Source organism: Podarcis pityusensis (assembly GCF_964106645.2).
Source record: "Podarcis pityusensis genome assembly, chromosome: 2".
Classification (NCBI taxonomy): Eukaryota; Metazoa; Chordata; class Lepidosauria; order Squamata; family Lacertidae; genus Podarcis; species Podarcis pityusensis.
Genome location: NC_138029.1, coordinates 121375820 through 121389713, shown reverse-complemented (window position 1 = coordinate 121389713; position 13894 = coordinate 121375820). Strand labels below are relative to the sequence as shown.

Here is a 13894-nt window from a genome sequence, read left to right as displayed (position 1 = left end):
TTTGAGGCTGGCGGTGGGAGAAAGCAGCGCTTCCCCCCACCGCCAGCCCCACAAGCTGGGTCAAAAAGCCCGCAGGAGCCGCGCGCTCTTTAAAGGGTGCGCGGCTCCTGTGGGCTTTTGCGGGAGATGGGGGAATTCCCCCACCTCCAGCAAAAGCCTACAGAAGCCGCACGCTCTTTAAAGGGGCTGCACGGCTTCTGCTGGCTTTTCTAGGAGGTGGGGAATTCCCCCACCTCCCGCAATAGCAGGGAGAAGGTCTGGGAGAAGTGCACAGGCTGCCTGCAGCCTGTCCGCTGCTCCCAGAGCTGGGGTGGGGGGGGTGGGGAAATCATATTTTTTCCCTTGATTTCCCCCTCTGAAAACTAGGTGCGCCCTATGGTCAGGTGCGCCCTATAGAGCGAAAAATACGGTATATACTGGATTTCTGTCTCCCAACCCTGAACATCAGCAGGGACTGGCCCAAGATCACCCAGGGAGCTTCATTCATGGCTGAGTTAGGGGGATCTGAACCCGGGGCTCCCAGGTCCTAGTCCAGCACTTGATAACCACCACACCACACTGGCTCTGCAATGTTGTTGTTAAAATTTGTATATCCCCCTTCATCCGTAGATCTCAGGGCAGTTCACAACGTTGGAGGTTTATAAGCAGAGTTTGGCTGGCCATCTGTCATGGATGCTCTAGTTGAGATTCCTGCATTGCAGGGGGCTGGACTAGATGACCCTTGGGGTCCCTCCAACTATGATTCCATGAGAAAATTACCATTGAAAAAGCACAAACACATAATAAAAATAGGAACAAAAATTATGAGTGGGACTAAGTTGAATACTACCCAGAGCCCCCAGGAGAGACTCTCCCCACCCCACCCAAAAAACCCACAAATACACATTATAATTTCCGACCCTTCAAGTGTCTCAGGGACGTCTGATTTAGAGACGCCCATCCCGGTTTCTGATCTGATCCCAGAATGTCCCACTTTTCCTTAGGATGTCCATATTTTCATTGGAGAAACGTCGGAGGGTATGGAGTAATCTGACCCCTGAGCCATCTGAAGTCAATCCTGTATAGGGAAGGGTTTTTTTTTGTTTTTTGTTTTAAAGTTTAATGTTTTAAAATGTTTTTATATATGTTGGAAGCCGCCCAGAGTGGCTGGGACATAAGTAGTAAACTTATTATGGAATGGGATGTCCTTATTTTCATCGGAGAAATGTTGGAGGGTATGCAATTTAGGACTACATAAACTCTTAGAAGACACCTGTATTGGGAAGTTTTTAATGTTTGATGCTTTATTATGTTTTATATGTCCTGTAAGCCGCCCAGAGTGGCTGGGGAAATAATGATGATGATGATGATGATGACGACTGGAGTATAATATTATTATTATATGTACCCAGATGAGCAGGAAATAATAATCATAATCATAACAACAACAACTTGAGTATAGTATTATTATTATTATTATTATTATTATTATTATTATTATTATTATACGTACCCAGATGAGTGGGAAATAATAATAATAATAATAATAATAATAATACAGTAACGGCTGGGTATAATATTATTATTATAATACCCCAGATGGGCGGGGAATAATAATAAATATATAAATAAGTAACCATCATATTTAAGATCAGCGTTTGGGCCAAAGGATAAGCCCCCCCCCCCCCCGCGTGTGCTTTATTCGCAGCATCGAGTGGCCGTCTAAGGGTTAAGGGAAACAAGCGGAGCCGGATTCCTAGAGCGGAAGGCAGCTTCTTCCGGGTGTCGGGAGAGGAAAGGGCGGCGCTCGCGGGGGTGCAAGGGCGCCTCCTGGCGGTGCTCCTTCCTGCCTTCCCACTCCTTCTCCTCCCGGAGGGGGAAAATGGCTTTTGTCTTCCCCGAGGGCTGCCTGGGCGCCTCCCTGCCGGGCTTGGCTCTGGTGGGTCGCCCTGCTCTGGCCCCCTCTCTCCCCCCTTGGGCTTTGGAGGGATGCGGGGCAGGTGGGGGTCAAGGGGGTGGAGGAACCCGCTGGTTGGGGGTCCAGGGATGGATGGCTTCACCCTATAGGGAGGCGTGGGGTACGGGAGGCACCCCCTTTATTCCCATAGGGAAGTGGGCATTGGCATGGGACAGACCCCTCTGCATGTCCCCCTATAGGGAGGTGTGGGGTGGCCTTGACATTCCCCTCTGCATTGACATTCAGTGCTCTTTTAAAATGTTCTGGGGAGAGAGGTTATTGGGGGGCGGGTTTGTTTCTGTTTTCATTATGGACATTGTTTTTGTTTTTTGTTTTTATTAGGTATTTTGTGGTTTTAGATCTCGATTTTGTTCTGTGAACCACCCTGAAACCCCCTGGGTATAGGGCGGTGTATAAACTTAATAAATAATACAGTGGTACCTCGGGTTACAGATGCTTCAGGTTACAGACACCGCTAACCCAGAAATAGTACCTCGGGTTAAGAACTTTGCTTCGGGATGAGAACAGAAATCACGTGGCGGTGACAGTGGGAGGCCCCATTAGCTAAAGTGGTGCTTCAGATTAAGAACAGTTTCAGGTTAAGAACAGACCTCCAAAATAAATTAAGTTCTTAACCCGAGGTACCACTGTAACCTATTGTGTGTTTTTATATTGTGATTTTATGCCGTGACCGCCCTGAGACCTGTGGCTATAGGGCGTTATACAAATTTGTTTAATAATAATAACAATCATAACAATTACACCCAATAAGTTATGTGTGGAGGGGTGGAGAATGCAGAGAAGAGGAATACAGAGGACACCCCCCCCATTTCACCCCATAGGGAAGTGATCTGAGCACCTGCGCCATCTAGCACCCCTCTCCATCAGCATATGCAAAGGAAGGTGGGGGGAGCTTCTTTCCTTTTTCCTTGGCCCACCCATGTGTCTCCTTTACTCTAGGCCAGCGGTTCTCAGCCTGTGGGTCCCCACATATTGTTGGACTACCACTCCCATCATCCCTGAGCTCTGGCCTTGCTAGCAAGGGGTGATGGGAGTTGTAGCTCAACAACATCTGGGGACCCAAGGTTGAGAAAGGCTGGTCTAGGCCATTGACACCTGGTATATGTCAGATTATATCTATCAGTATATTAAAAATCAACCCTATTCTTCAGCTCATAAATTGTTTTAACTGATTTTTAACGTTGTGTTTTTTTACACTGTTGCAAACCTGCCCATGTCATGGTACAGAATAATAATAATAATAATAATAATAATAATTTATTATTTATACCCTGCCCATCTGGCTGGGCTTCCCCAGCCGCTCTGGGCGGCTTCCAAAAAAATTAAAATACTGTAATACATCAAACATTAAAAGCTTCCCTAAACAGGGCTGCCTTCAGATGTCTTCTAAAAGTCTGACTTGACTTTTTATGTTTCCATGAGGTTCTGGGGGAGGGACGACGGCAAAAGAGGGCTGGGGACTTAAGAGGAACAGCAAGAAAAGGAAAGAATAAATACTTGATCATTCTGCGTGACTAGGAGAGTTGCTGCATCTTCTCACCCACAACCAGATTGAAGGTTTTGGTTTGTGGCCTTGAGACACAGCAGCCTCCTCTTCCAATCTCTAGCTTCTCTTCGAGTTTTGCTTTTTCTGCTAGAATGAAACTTGATTGCTGGCTGGAGTCATCCACATAAGTCTTTCTTTTCTGACAGCGCAATAATTTGTGTAAACAAATGTTTTGGCTTGGCAGGACGTGGTGGAACCTCCAATTCTGTCTGTCTTTGCCTGGAGACAGGCATTGGCAGAAGAAGGCAGATTTCACCATTCAGCCTTCGTGGAGGCTTCCTTGGAGCACAGATCAACGATGGGAGAAGAAGACTCAGCTGCTCGCAGAGCAGGAAAAGGCCCCCTTATCAGTGGGGAATTCTGGGAAAGAACACTGCCTAAAAACATGGATGAGGAGGAGACCCTCAGCTCGGACGTACAACGCCGGCGCTTCAGGCAGTTCCGCTACCAGGAGGCCGAGGGACCCCGAGAGGTTTGCAGCCGACTCCACGATTTCTGCTGTCGTTGGCTAAAGCCAGGGCAGTACACCAAGACTCAGATCCTGGACCTGGTGATCTTGGAGCAGTTCCTGGCTGTCCTCCCCCCGGAGATGGAGAACTGGGTCAGGGAATGTGGAGTGGAGACCAGTTCCCAGGCGGTGGCCCTGGCCGAAGGTTTCCTTCTGAGTCAGGCGGAGGAGAAGAAGCAGTTAGAGCAACAGGTGAGAGGGTTTCATCCTGGTAGTTCCAAGGTGTTGAGAATCCTTAAAAACTCGACTGATTCCCCAGCTTTCCCTAGAAATCATCCAATAGCCAGCACCCCCAAGCTTTTGCTTCTGCCATTCTTTTTGCAATCCTTTTCCCCATTCTATGTTTGAATACACTTGCCTCTTTCAGGTCAAAGTTCTTCTTGGACAAGCAGTTCCTGATTTCTTTGAGGCGGAGAGGATTCTGTTGGGCACCGGACAGAGGTCACTGGGTAAGGGAGAAGGAGGTGGACTTGCCTCTATTGATTATACAATACAGTCGTACCTTGGAAGTCAAACGGAATTCGTTCCGGAAGTCTGTTCAGCTTCCAAAACATTTGAATACCAAAACACGGCTTCTGATTGGCTGCAGAAAGTTCCTGCAGCCAATTGGAAGCCCTGTCGGACGTTCGGCTTCCAAAAATAGTTCGCAAACCGGAACAGTGACTTCTGGGTTTGTGACGTTTGGGAGCCAAAACGTTTGGGAACTAAGCTGTTCGGCTTCCAAGGTACGACTGTAAATCTGTGGGCTGCTTTCATCTTCTTTTATTTCTTTTTCAATGACACAATCCTGAAAAGCTTGGTATGTTTGTGTCCAAGAGCCCAGATGGGGAGAGAGTTGTTTCCACACCACCGACCTGTAAAATGGGTATAAATATCCAGAAATGCATGCAACAGCTAAATATTTTTTGTAGCACCCACAAGTACGGTATTTTTCGCTCTATTAGACGCACCGGACCATAAGACGCACCTAGTTTTTAGGGGAGGAAAACAAGAAATAAGAAAGCAATGCAAAGCATCTCGAGCTAAGAAGGAGCGCTCCTCCATCTTCGCTCAGGAGCTTTGCTGGGCTATCCCTGTGCACCGATCCCGCTTGCCCTCCTGGCTTCAGTGAAAGCAAGCCTACTGGCTTTCCTCCCGCAAGAGCCGCACACTCTTTAAAGGCAGCGCGGCTCTTGGGGGCTTTTCTGGGAGGTGGGGAAAGGGACAGAGCCGCGTGCTCTGTCCCTTCCCCCACCTCCCGCAAAAGCCAGGGATAGCCGTGCAAAGCCTCCGCAGGACAGTGGGATGAAGGCGCCCCGCGGAGGCTTGTCGGGGTAAGCCCTGGTTGCTCTGCCGGCACCCGGGGTTTCCCCCGCCAGCCCAAAGAGCGGCTCAGGAGTGTGCACCTGCACGCAGCCTGCCCACTGCTCCCAGGGCTGGAGGGGGAAGCCCGGGTTTCCCCTGCCAGCCCCAAAGCAGCTCAGGAGCGTGCCGCACTCCTGCAATTTAGCTCCAGGGACCACACATTCACTCCATAAGACGCACAGACATTTCCCCTTAGTTTTTAAGAGGAATAAAGTGCGTCTTATGGAGCGAAAAATACGGTAACTTAGATGCGCATTGTAACTGAGACGAGCACCTCCTACCGACCTCCTTTCATCTTTGTCTCTGACAGGCGATGGAGCGATACCAGACATGCTTCCTCGGTCAACTCTTCTGTGTGCTAGAGGAGAAGCAGCAGACACAGGAGCTGAGCCGGTATGGAGAAATATCGCTGGCTGCGTCTGTCCCACCCCTCTTGCCTCCTTAGGCCTAGAATGAACCTCTTTTCTTCTTTTTAACTGCATAGTTCAGTCAGTAGAGCACAAGACTTTTAATCTGAGGGTTGTGGGTTCAAGCCCCACGTTGGGCAAAAAGATTCCTGCGTTGCAGGGGGTTGGACTAGATGACCCTCGGGTTCCCTTCCAATTCTACAATTCTATGAGTCTTTGCTTCAGTCAAAACTGCAGGCAAGGAAGCAGTGGTTGCTGGTACCCCTTAGGACTGGTGGGGGGGCGGGGTTGAAGGCAACCTTTATTTTAAAAAAACCCAGAAGCCTTTCTCTGAGGGATAATAGGACAGGATATAGCAAAAGACCGGAAGAAACTACAGTGGTACCTCGGGTTACAGATGCTTCAGGTTACAGACTCCGCTAACCCAGACATAGTACCTCGGGTTAAGAACTTTGCTTCAGGATGAGAACAGAAGCGGCAGCAGGAGGCCCCATTAGCTAAAGTGGTACCTCAGGTTAAGAACAGTTTCAGGTTAAGAACTGACCTCCAGAATGAATTAAATTCTTAATCCGAGGTACCACTGTACTTATGTATGCAAGCAGAGCAGCCCGGATGCTGTATGCGCAGAGATGGAAGCAAGATACCGTCCCAACCAAGGAAGAATGGCAGGCAAAATTAATGGAATATGTAGAAATGGCAAAACTTACGGGGATAAGAAATCATCTGAAGGCAGCCCTGTTTAGGCAAGCTTTTAATGTTTAATAGACTATTGTATTTTAATACTCTGTTGGAAGCCGCCCAGAGTGGCTGGGGAAACCCAGCCAGATGGGCGGGGTATAAATAATAAATTATTATTATTATTATTATTATTATTATTATTAATCAAGAAAAAAGTGTTTTTATTAAAGAATGGGGATGTTACATATATTTTTTAAAAAGAATCATTGTAAACAACTAAATACATTAGCAGGATTAATATAAAATCAAGCAGTTGGGGGGAAAGAAGATCTATCTATCTATCCATCTATTTGTCAGGAGTTCAGCCTACACTCGAGTAGGACCCTGGCAGAGACACATGCCCGACTGGCATGTTCTCTCCCTCCTGGTCGTTCGTTCGGGAGCTTCAAAAGCTTTCTTCTGCCCGAACATCACAGCGACTGATGCCAACCGACACCGGCACACTTAGGGATCGGCAGAGTTTGTGCAACTTTCGTGACAGACCTCAGCAACTCAGCATTTTGGCTAATCTACTTTATTTACATATAAACACACACGGAGCACTGCAACATGGCTCCCTCCCTCTCTAGCGTCAGACAGCAAAGAGAGAGAGAACAAAGAACAATAGTCCCACTTCACGGAACACAGTTACAGATAGGTAGCCGTGTTGGTCTGCCATAATCAAAATAAAAAAATCCTTCCAGTAGCACCTTTAAGACCAACTAAGTTAGTTCTTGGTATGAGCTTTCGTGTGCAAGCACACTTCTTCAGATACACTGAAACAGAAGTTGCCAGATCCTTCTATATAGTGAGAAGGTGGGGAGGGGTATTACTCAGAAGGGTGGTGGGAATGGGAGATTGGCAGATAGCTGGGATGAGCCTGCTGACGACTCTTAACGACTGTAATGGGTCTTACAGGAAAAGGCAAGGAAAAGGCAAGACCCATTACAGTCGTTAAGAGTCGTCAGCAGGCTCATCCCAGCTATCTGCCAATCTCCCATTCCCACCACCCTTCTGAGTAATACCCCTCCCCTGCTAAGTCCTATAAGGGGGAACATTGGGACTAAGGAGGAGGAGGTCGATTTGCTATTCCACCTCAGTTTTGACTAACCTAGGCAGGAGAGACTGGGAATGTTGGGGAGGGCAGCAACCCATTTTCCAAAATAGACCAGTCTCCACTGCTAGGAAGGCTGCAAATGTCTCTCCCCACCCCCAAATTATGCAGAATAATATCCAGCTGCCTTTCCTGGATTAGCCTTTTGGATTCAGCTAGTAGATCATCTTTTATGTGATCTATAAAGCAGCAAACATTTCTTTTTTTTTTCCAGGGTCCAGTGTCGTTTGAGGAGGTTGCTGTGTTTTTCACGGAGGAGGAGTTGCCTCTGCTGGATCCTGACCAGAAAGCTCTACACAGAGAAGTTATGGAGGAGAATTATGGGATGGTGGCCTCTTTTGGTAAGGCCCCCTATTTCCCTGGCTGGGAAAATAAGGAACGCGTAATTTCTTTTGCACATTTCCACACTCCAACCATATTTTGGGTAGTGCGGTTCTAACCATGTCTACTCAGCTAGTAAGTCACATTAAATTCAGCGACTGCAAGCTTATCTTTTTGAGGGAAGCATTTAAAAACAGCCTCGGCTCTGCATGCTGTCTGAGCTGGGAGCTGAACCCAGGTCTCTGACAGACTTCATCCAGGTCCAGCATTCATGGAGAAGACTGCCATACTGGCTCTGCTCAGCCTCCACAGCTTGGAGAGAGTAGTGCTACCAAAAACCGGTTGCTAGAAACCCTGCGAGGTGAGAGTGCCCTTTCCTCAGGTCCTGTTTGCGGGCTTCCGACATGCATCCTTTGGCCACTGTGAGAACAGGATGTTGGATCCAGCAGACACTTTTTATGTTCTTTTTTTCTTTTCCTTTTCTTTTTTTAAGCATCTTTATTGAACATTCAAAAAGTACATAATTACCGTATTTTTTGCTCCATAAGACGCACTTTTTCCCTCCTAACAGGGGGAAGTGTGTGTGTGCGTCTTATGGAGCAAATGCAGGCAGGAGGCTCTGCTCAGTGCTCCCTTTAAAGAGCTGCGTGGAGCGTGTGTGCGGCTCTTGGGGGCTTTTCCCCGAGGAGGGAGAAGGGCAGCCCTCTGTCCCTTCCCACACCTCCCGGAAAAGCCAGCAAGAGCTACTGCCAGGTTCTGCCCAGCGCTCCCTTGTAAGGGCTCCCTTTCATCCCTCATCCTGTTTTGCTGGGAAGCCAGCAGAAGAGGGGCTCTGAAGCAACTGCTCTTGCTCTGCTGGCTTCTCAGCGAAGCGGGAGGAGGGACAGAAGGGTTTAAAGCAAGAAAAGCGAGAGCCGCTTACATGCTCTGCGCAGAATATTTTTTTTTCTTGCTTTCCCCCTATAAAAACGAGGTGCGTCTTATGGTCAGGTGTGTCTTATGGAGCGAAAAATACAGTGCATGTGCACTAAACATGGTGAGACGTAAATAAAAGGGAGAAAAAGAAGAAGAGAAGCAGAACCCGTGTAGAAGGGAAAATAAAGGGGGGAGGGTAAATAACCCCAAACTGTATATTTTACAAGGTCGTTACTGTACTTCACCAGATCTCAGACCTATTACAGTATTTGTAAGAATGAATTCCAAATATCATTGAATTTGTCCATGGCAAGTCTGCATTTATATGCAAGTTGTTTGTATGTTGCGAGTTTGTATAAGTCTTCAATCCAATCGTAGAAGGGAGCCGCATTTTTATTTTTCCAATTCATCAGTATCAGTCTTTTTGCTATGGTTAGGGCACGGAGAGTCCACTCGTATTGTCCTTTCGTAAGGTTCCATGTGCTGGGTATGTAATTCAAGGGGATATTTTGCTCTGTAAATGGAAGGTTGTTCCATACAGTTCTGTTAATAGTTTCGGTTCTTAGGTTTATAGCATACCAGTTGCAGGGAATTTCGGGAGGCTTGGAGTCCAATGCTCTAACCATTACACTACACCACACCACACAGGCTCCATAAACATCATGAGGACAGTTCTCCGTGTTGGTAGAACCTGAGACTCTTAATCTAATGGGTTCAAGCCCCACATTGGGCAGAAAGATTCCTGCATTTGGAGGGGGTTGGACTTCATTATTATTATTATTTGAATTTATATACTGCCCTATACCCAGGGGTCTCAGGGCAGTCCACAGAATAAAATCAAGATATAAAACCACAAAATACATAATAAAAATAAAAACAACAACCCAATAGCCCCCCCCAAACAACAAATTACAATCATAGAATTGTAGAATTGGAAGGGACCCCCAGTGTCATCTAGACTATCATCCTGCAATATATGCCAGTTGCCAGTAAATGCCAGTCAACAGAATGTGTGAAAATTTGCCTTCCGTATATTGCAATGACCTTTATTGCAAAGTGTCATTCTGTTTGCTTGGTGAATGGAGGCTCGATTTCTTCCCCAAGCTCTTACCACTTCCCCTGTCTTCATTACAGCAGGCGGTGAATGGGAAACGCGGAATAATCGTGACCGACTCCCAAAGGTGTCATCGGAAAGAGACAGATGCAAAAAGAGCAAAACGCACACCGGACAGCTGCCGTATAAATGCTTGGAGTGCGGAAAGAGCTTCAGACTGAGTGCAAGTCTCACAAACCATCAGAGAAGCCACAATGGGGAGAAACCATACAAATGTTTGGAATGCGGAAAGAGTTTCAGTCTGAACAGAGACCTTGCTTATCACCAGATCATTCACACGGGGGAGAAGCCGTTCCAATGCACGGAGTGCGGAAAGACTTTTACTCGAAGCACAAACCTCCGCGGTCATCAGAGAATCCACACAGGCGAGAAACCCTACCAGTGCTTGGTGTGTGGAAAGAGCTTCAGCCAGAAGAAATATCTCACGTCTCATCATCGGATTCACACAGGGGAGAAACCCTATAAATGTTTGGACTGTGGGAAGTGCTTCATTCTGAACAAAGACCTCACTTGCCATCAAAGAATCCACACGGGGGAGAAGCCGTATCAGTGTTTGGAATGCGGGAAGAACTTTCGCTTGAACAAAGACCTTGCTTGTCATCAGAGAATTCACACCGGGGAGAAACCGTACCAATGCTTGGAATGTGGAAAGAGCTTCAATAGGAGCACAAACTTCCGCTGTCATCAGAGAATCCACACCGGGGAGAAACCCTATCAGTGCTTGGAGTGTGGAAAGAGCTTCACTCGGAAGGTACACCTCACTTGTCACACTCAAAAATCACACTCAGGGGAAATCGTACAGGAGATTGGAGATGAGCTGTTCCAGGATTCCTTTGAAATCCTCACCGTGGACATATGAAAAGGAATTCGAGAGAGATAAATTTCGCTCTAAAGTCAAACTCGAATATAATACAGTTAAACCTTGGATCCCGAACGGCTCCATTTTCGAACGCTTCGGCTTCGGCTCCCGAATGATGAAAACGTGGAAGTAAATGCTCCAGTTTTGGAACGTTTTTCGGAAGCCGAATGTCCAACGCGGCCTGCAACCAATCGGAAGCCGCGCCTTGGTTGTCGGAACATTTCGTTGTTGTTGTTGTTGTTTTTTTAAATAATTTTTATTAACTGGCCAATCACATCAAATTAAATCACATCACATGAATTCCAAATTACAAAGCCAAATTTTTAAATTTTTGTTGGGGGAACCCATACTTCAAGATCCAAAGGGGGATTCAAATCATCTTCTTATTACTGCATTAATGTCCAAATCAGTCCCAATCAGTCCAAACAGAGTTCATAGTTCTATCCAATCTTATCTTGGTGTTTCCACATCATATCTTGTTCATATAATTTCTCTTTTTCCTTTACGATCTCTTCTGTTAGTCTCCTTAAGCCGATAAGCAAATATAATAATCCTGTGTGAATTTCCCGTTCTTCCAATCTAAGTCCAGATGGTTTCCATATATCATCTCCTTCGTAGATAACATCGCTCTTTCCATCATAAATTAGGCAGTTCTCACTTTTAAGTCCCACTGAGGAGTTAATCCACGATATGTAAACAACTCTGTTTCTCTCTTTCTCCTCCCAGACTTAAGAGCTCCGACAGTGCCTCCCAAAATGGCGACGGCATTTTTAACTGCATCATTCCAAAACTCTTAACTTTCCAACTTCGTCTTGGAACATTGCTTTGGTTCGAAAATTTATCTCCACACAGCCTTAAATCCACAACTTAAGTCCTTAAAACGACATTTCTGACTCATTAGGTTGTCGGAACATTTCGGAAGCCAAACGGGCTTCTGGAACGGATTACGTTCAACACCCGAGGTTTGACTGTAGCTGTTTTGCAGCCATGGGAGAGATCTGTAAATATGTTGTGTTATTAAAGTTCTCAAGCAATCTTTGTTTTCAGTTAGTTGCTGACACAACACGGTGGTCCAGAAGCGAGCTTGCAATTTTTGCTGACATATCAAAGAGAATTAAATCAATACCAAGTTAGAGCATTGATCCATCTAGCTCAATATTGTCTTCATTGACTGGTAGTGACATTACAGGCAGGAAATGTCATCCAGAGATCCCCTTCTGTGTGAGACATGTCTTCAGTCTCCTCACTGGAAATATACATATTTATACTGGCAATGGGCCAAACAGCTCTCTGTTAATCTCAAAGAGTTGCATTCAACTAAGTCCTACTCAGAGTAAACCCTCTGAAATTAATGAACCCAATCATATCTCCAGTGGGTCTACTCTTGAGCAGGACTAACGTTGCACACCACCCAAAGTAAGTGTTTACAGTGTTTTGTATTGCTGGTACCTTGCACCGCAGAAGTCACAATATTATCACCATTTGTTGAAAATGATGCAAACGCTATTCGTACATGGTGGAAAAATAAAATCGCCTATTCCTGTGGGAACGTTATAGCTCAGATGAACGAAAATACTGGCAGTTCCGTATCTGCAATACAGTCGTACCTTGGTTTTCGAACAGCTTAGTTCTCGAACGTTTTGGCTCCCCAACACTGCAAACCGGGAAGTGCGTGTTCCAATTTGCGAACTATTTTGGAAGCTGGATGTCCAATGGAGCTTCCTGCAGCCAATCAGCAGTTGCGTTTTGGTTTTTGAAAATTTTGGAAGTTGAACAGACTTCCGGAACAGATATGCGTTCTACTTCCAAGGTGCGACTGTATATATTTTACTTGGTTGTCTCAGTGGCGGGGGACAGACTATTGCTAGCACGTAACTCTGGTGTTTAAAAGCTTGCGCTGGTTGCCTGCTGGGAAAAGTTAAAGGTTCTTGTATTAAGAACCTGGGCCCAGTATATTCTTAGGACTGCCTGATTCCTTATATCCCGGAGGTCTTCAAAGCAGTCATTGTTACGATCCCTCATGATGTTGTGGTTCATCTCCATCAGGAGCTATGTGGCAGGCCCAATTGCGTGGAACTCCCAGTTAAAATCACATACCCTCCAACATTTTCCCAATGAAAATAGGGATGTCCTTAATTCCCCGCCACTCTGGGCTGCTTCCAATATATATAAAAACATAAAACCTTTAAAAAACTTCCCTGTACAGGGCTGCCTTCTAAAGGTTGTATAGTTACTTATCTCCTTGGCTCGGGGGGGGGGGGTCGCAATAACTCCATACCCTCCAATATTTCTAGGATGAAAATAGGGATTTCCGAAGGAAAAGCAGGACATTCCAGGATGAAATCAGAAACTGTGGCGGCTTCTGTAAATCTGGGACTGTCCCTGGAAAATAGGGTCTGAGATCAGTTTTGTTGAGCTTCCTGTGCTCAGTGATGACCTTAAATAGCTGGCGTTTAAGTAAGCTGTTCAGATTTTATGGTTAGTTTTAGTTTTCTTGTATCTTCTCAACTACACTGCACACCAGTCTTAGAGGCTACGATGTTAAGCGGTATGTAAGTGGCTGAAATAAATTGACAATAAGAATGGACCCTTTGGAATTGCAGTAAATCTTTTATTTAAACACATAGTGGGAATAGTTCTAGCCACCAAATGGAGGCTCTCTTGTATTCCTCCACAAAAGGATATAGCCTCAGCAGTAATGTTAACAGGATCCGATCATTTATGCGAAGGCAGGCAAAAGAAAGAAATCTCTGAGCAACGTGGAAAGCCATTATTGCATCATACTGCAATGTAATATGGATATCAAAGTGATCTGACCGCGCATTGGATTAATGAGTTACCTTGCATATATTAACTCCTATGTAAAGCAAGAACAAGATTGTAGAAGTGCAGATTAATTTGGTAACTCCCATTGATGAAACACATTTTATCAGTGAATAATATTATCTGTTACGTGTATATATTGTGCATTTTGTGATGTGTGTTTTGTATATTTATAATAAAACTTTCCCCCCCTTAAGTACTTGCAATATGGAACAAAACTATGCCACCGTTTCGCTCCTGTTTTCACATTGGAGAATCCATTTGCTGTA

At 45.8% G+C, this 13894-nt stretch overlaps 1 protein-coding gene across 2 annotated transcripts; it reads left to right on the top strand.

Annotated features, from left to right (window-relative positions):
- Positions 1-1760: 1760 nt before the first annotated feature.
- LOC308469647 (uncharacterized protein) lies at positions 1761-13846 on the top strand. 2 transcript variants are annotated; one of them, XM_080992401.1, is made up of 7 exons: positions 1761-1918; positions 3688-4203; positions 4379-4460; positions 5666-5748; positions 7808-7934; positions 9967-11010; positions 11704-13846. In XM_080992401.1, exons 1-6 carry the CDS (start codon positions 1862-1864, stop codon positions 10800-10802), a joined length of 1701 nt encoding a protein of 566 aa, XP_080848527.1. In that variant the 5' UTR covers positions 1761-1861; the 3' UTR covers positions 10803-11010; positions 11704-13846. The 2 variants fall into 2 exon arrangements, with proteins under 2 accessions (XP_080848527.1, XP_080848526.1); XM_080992400.1 differs by having other exon boundaries at positions 9964-11010.
- Positions 13847-13894: the final 48 nt, after the last annotated feature.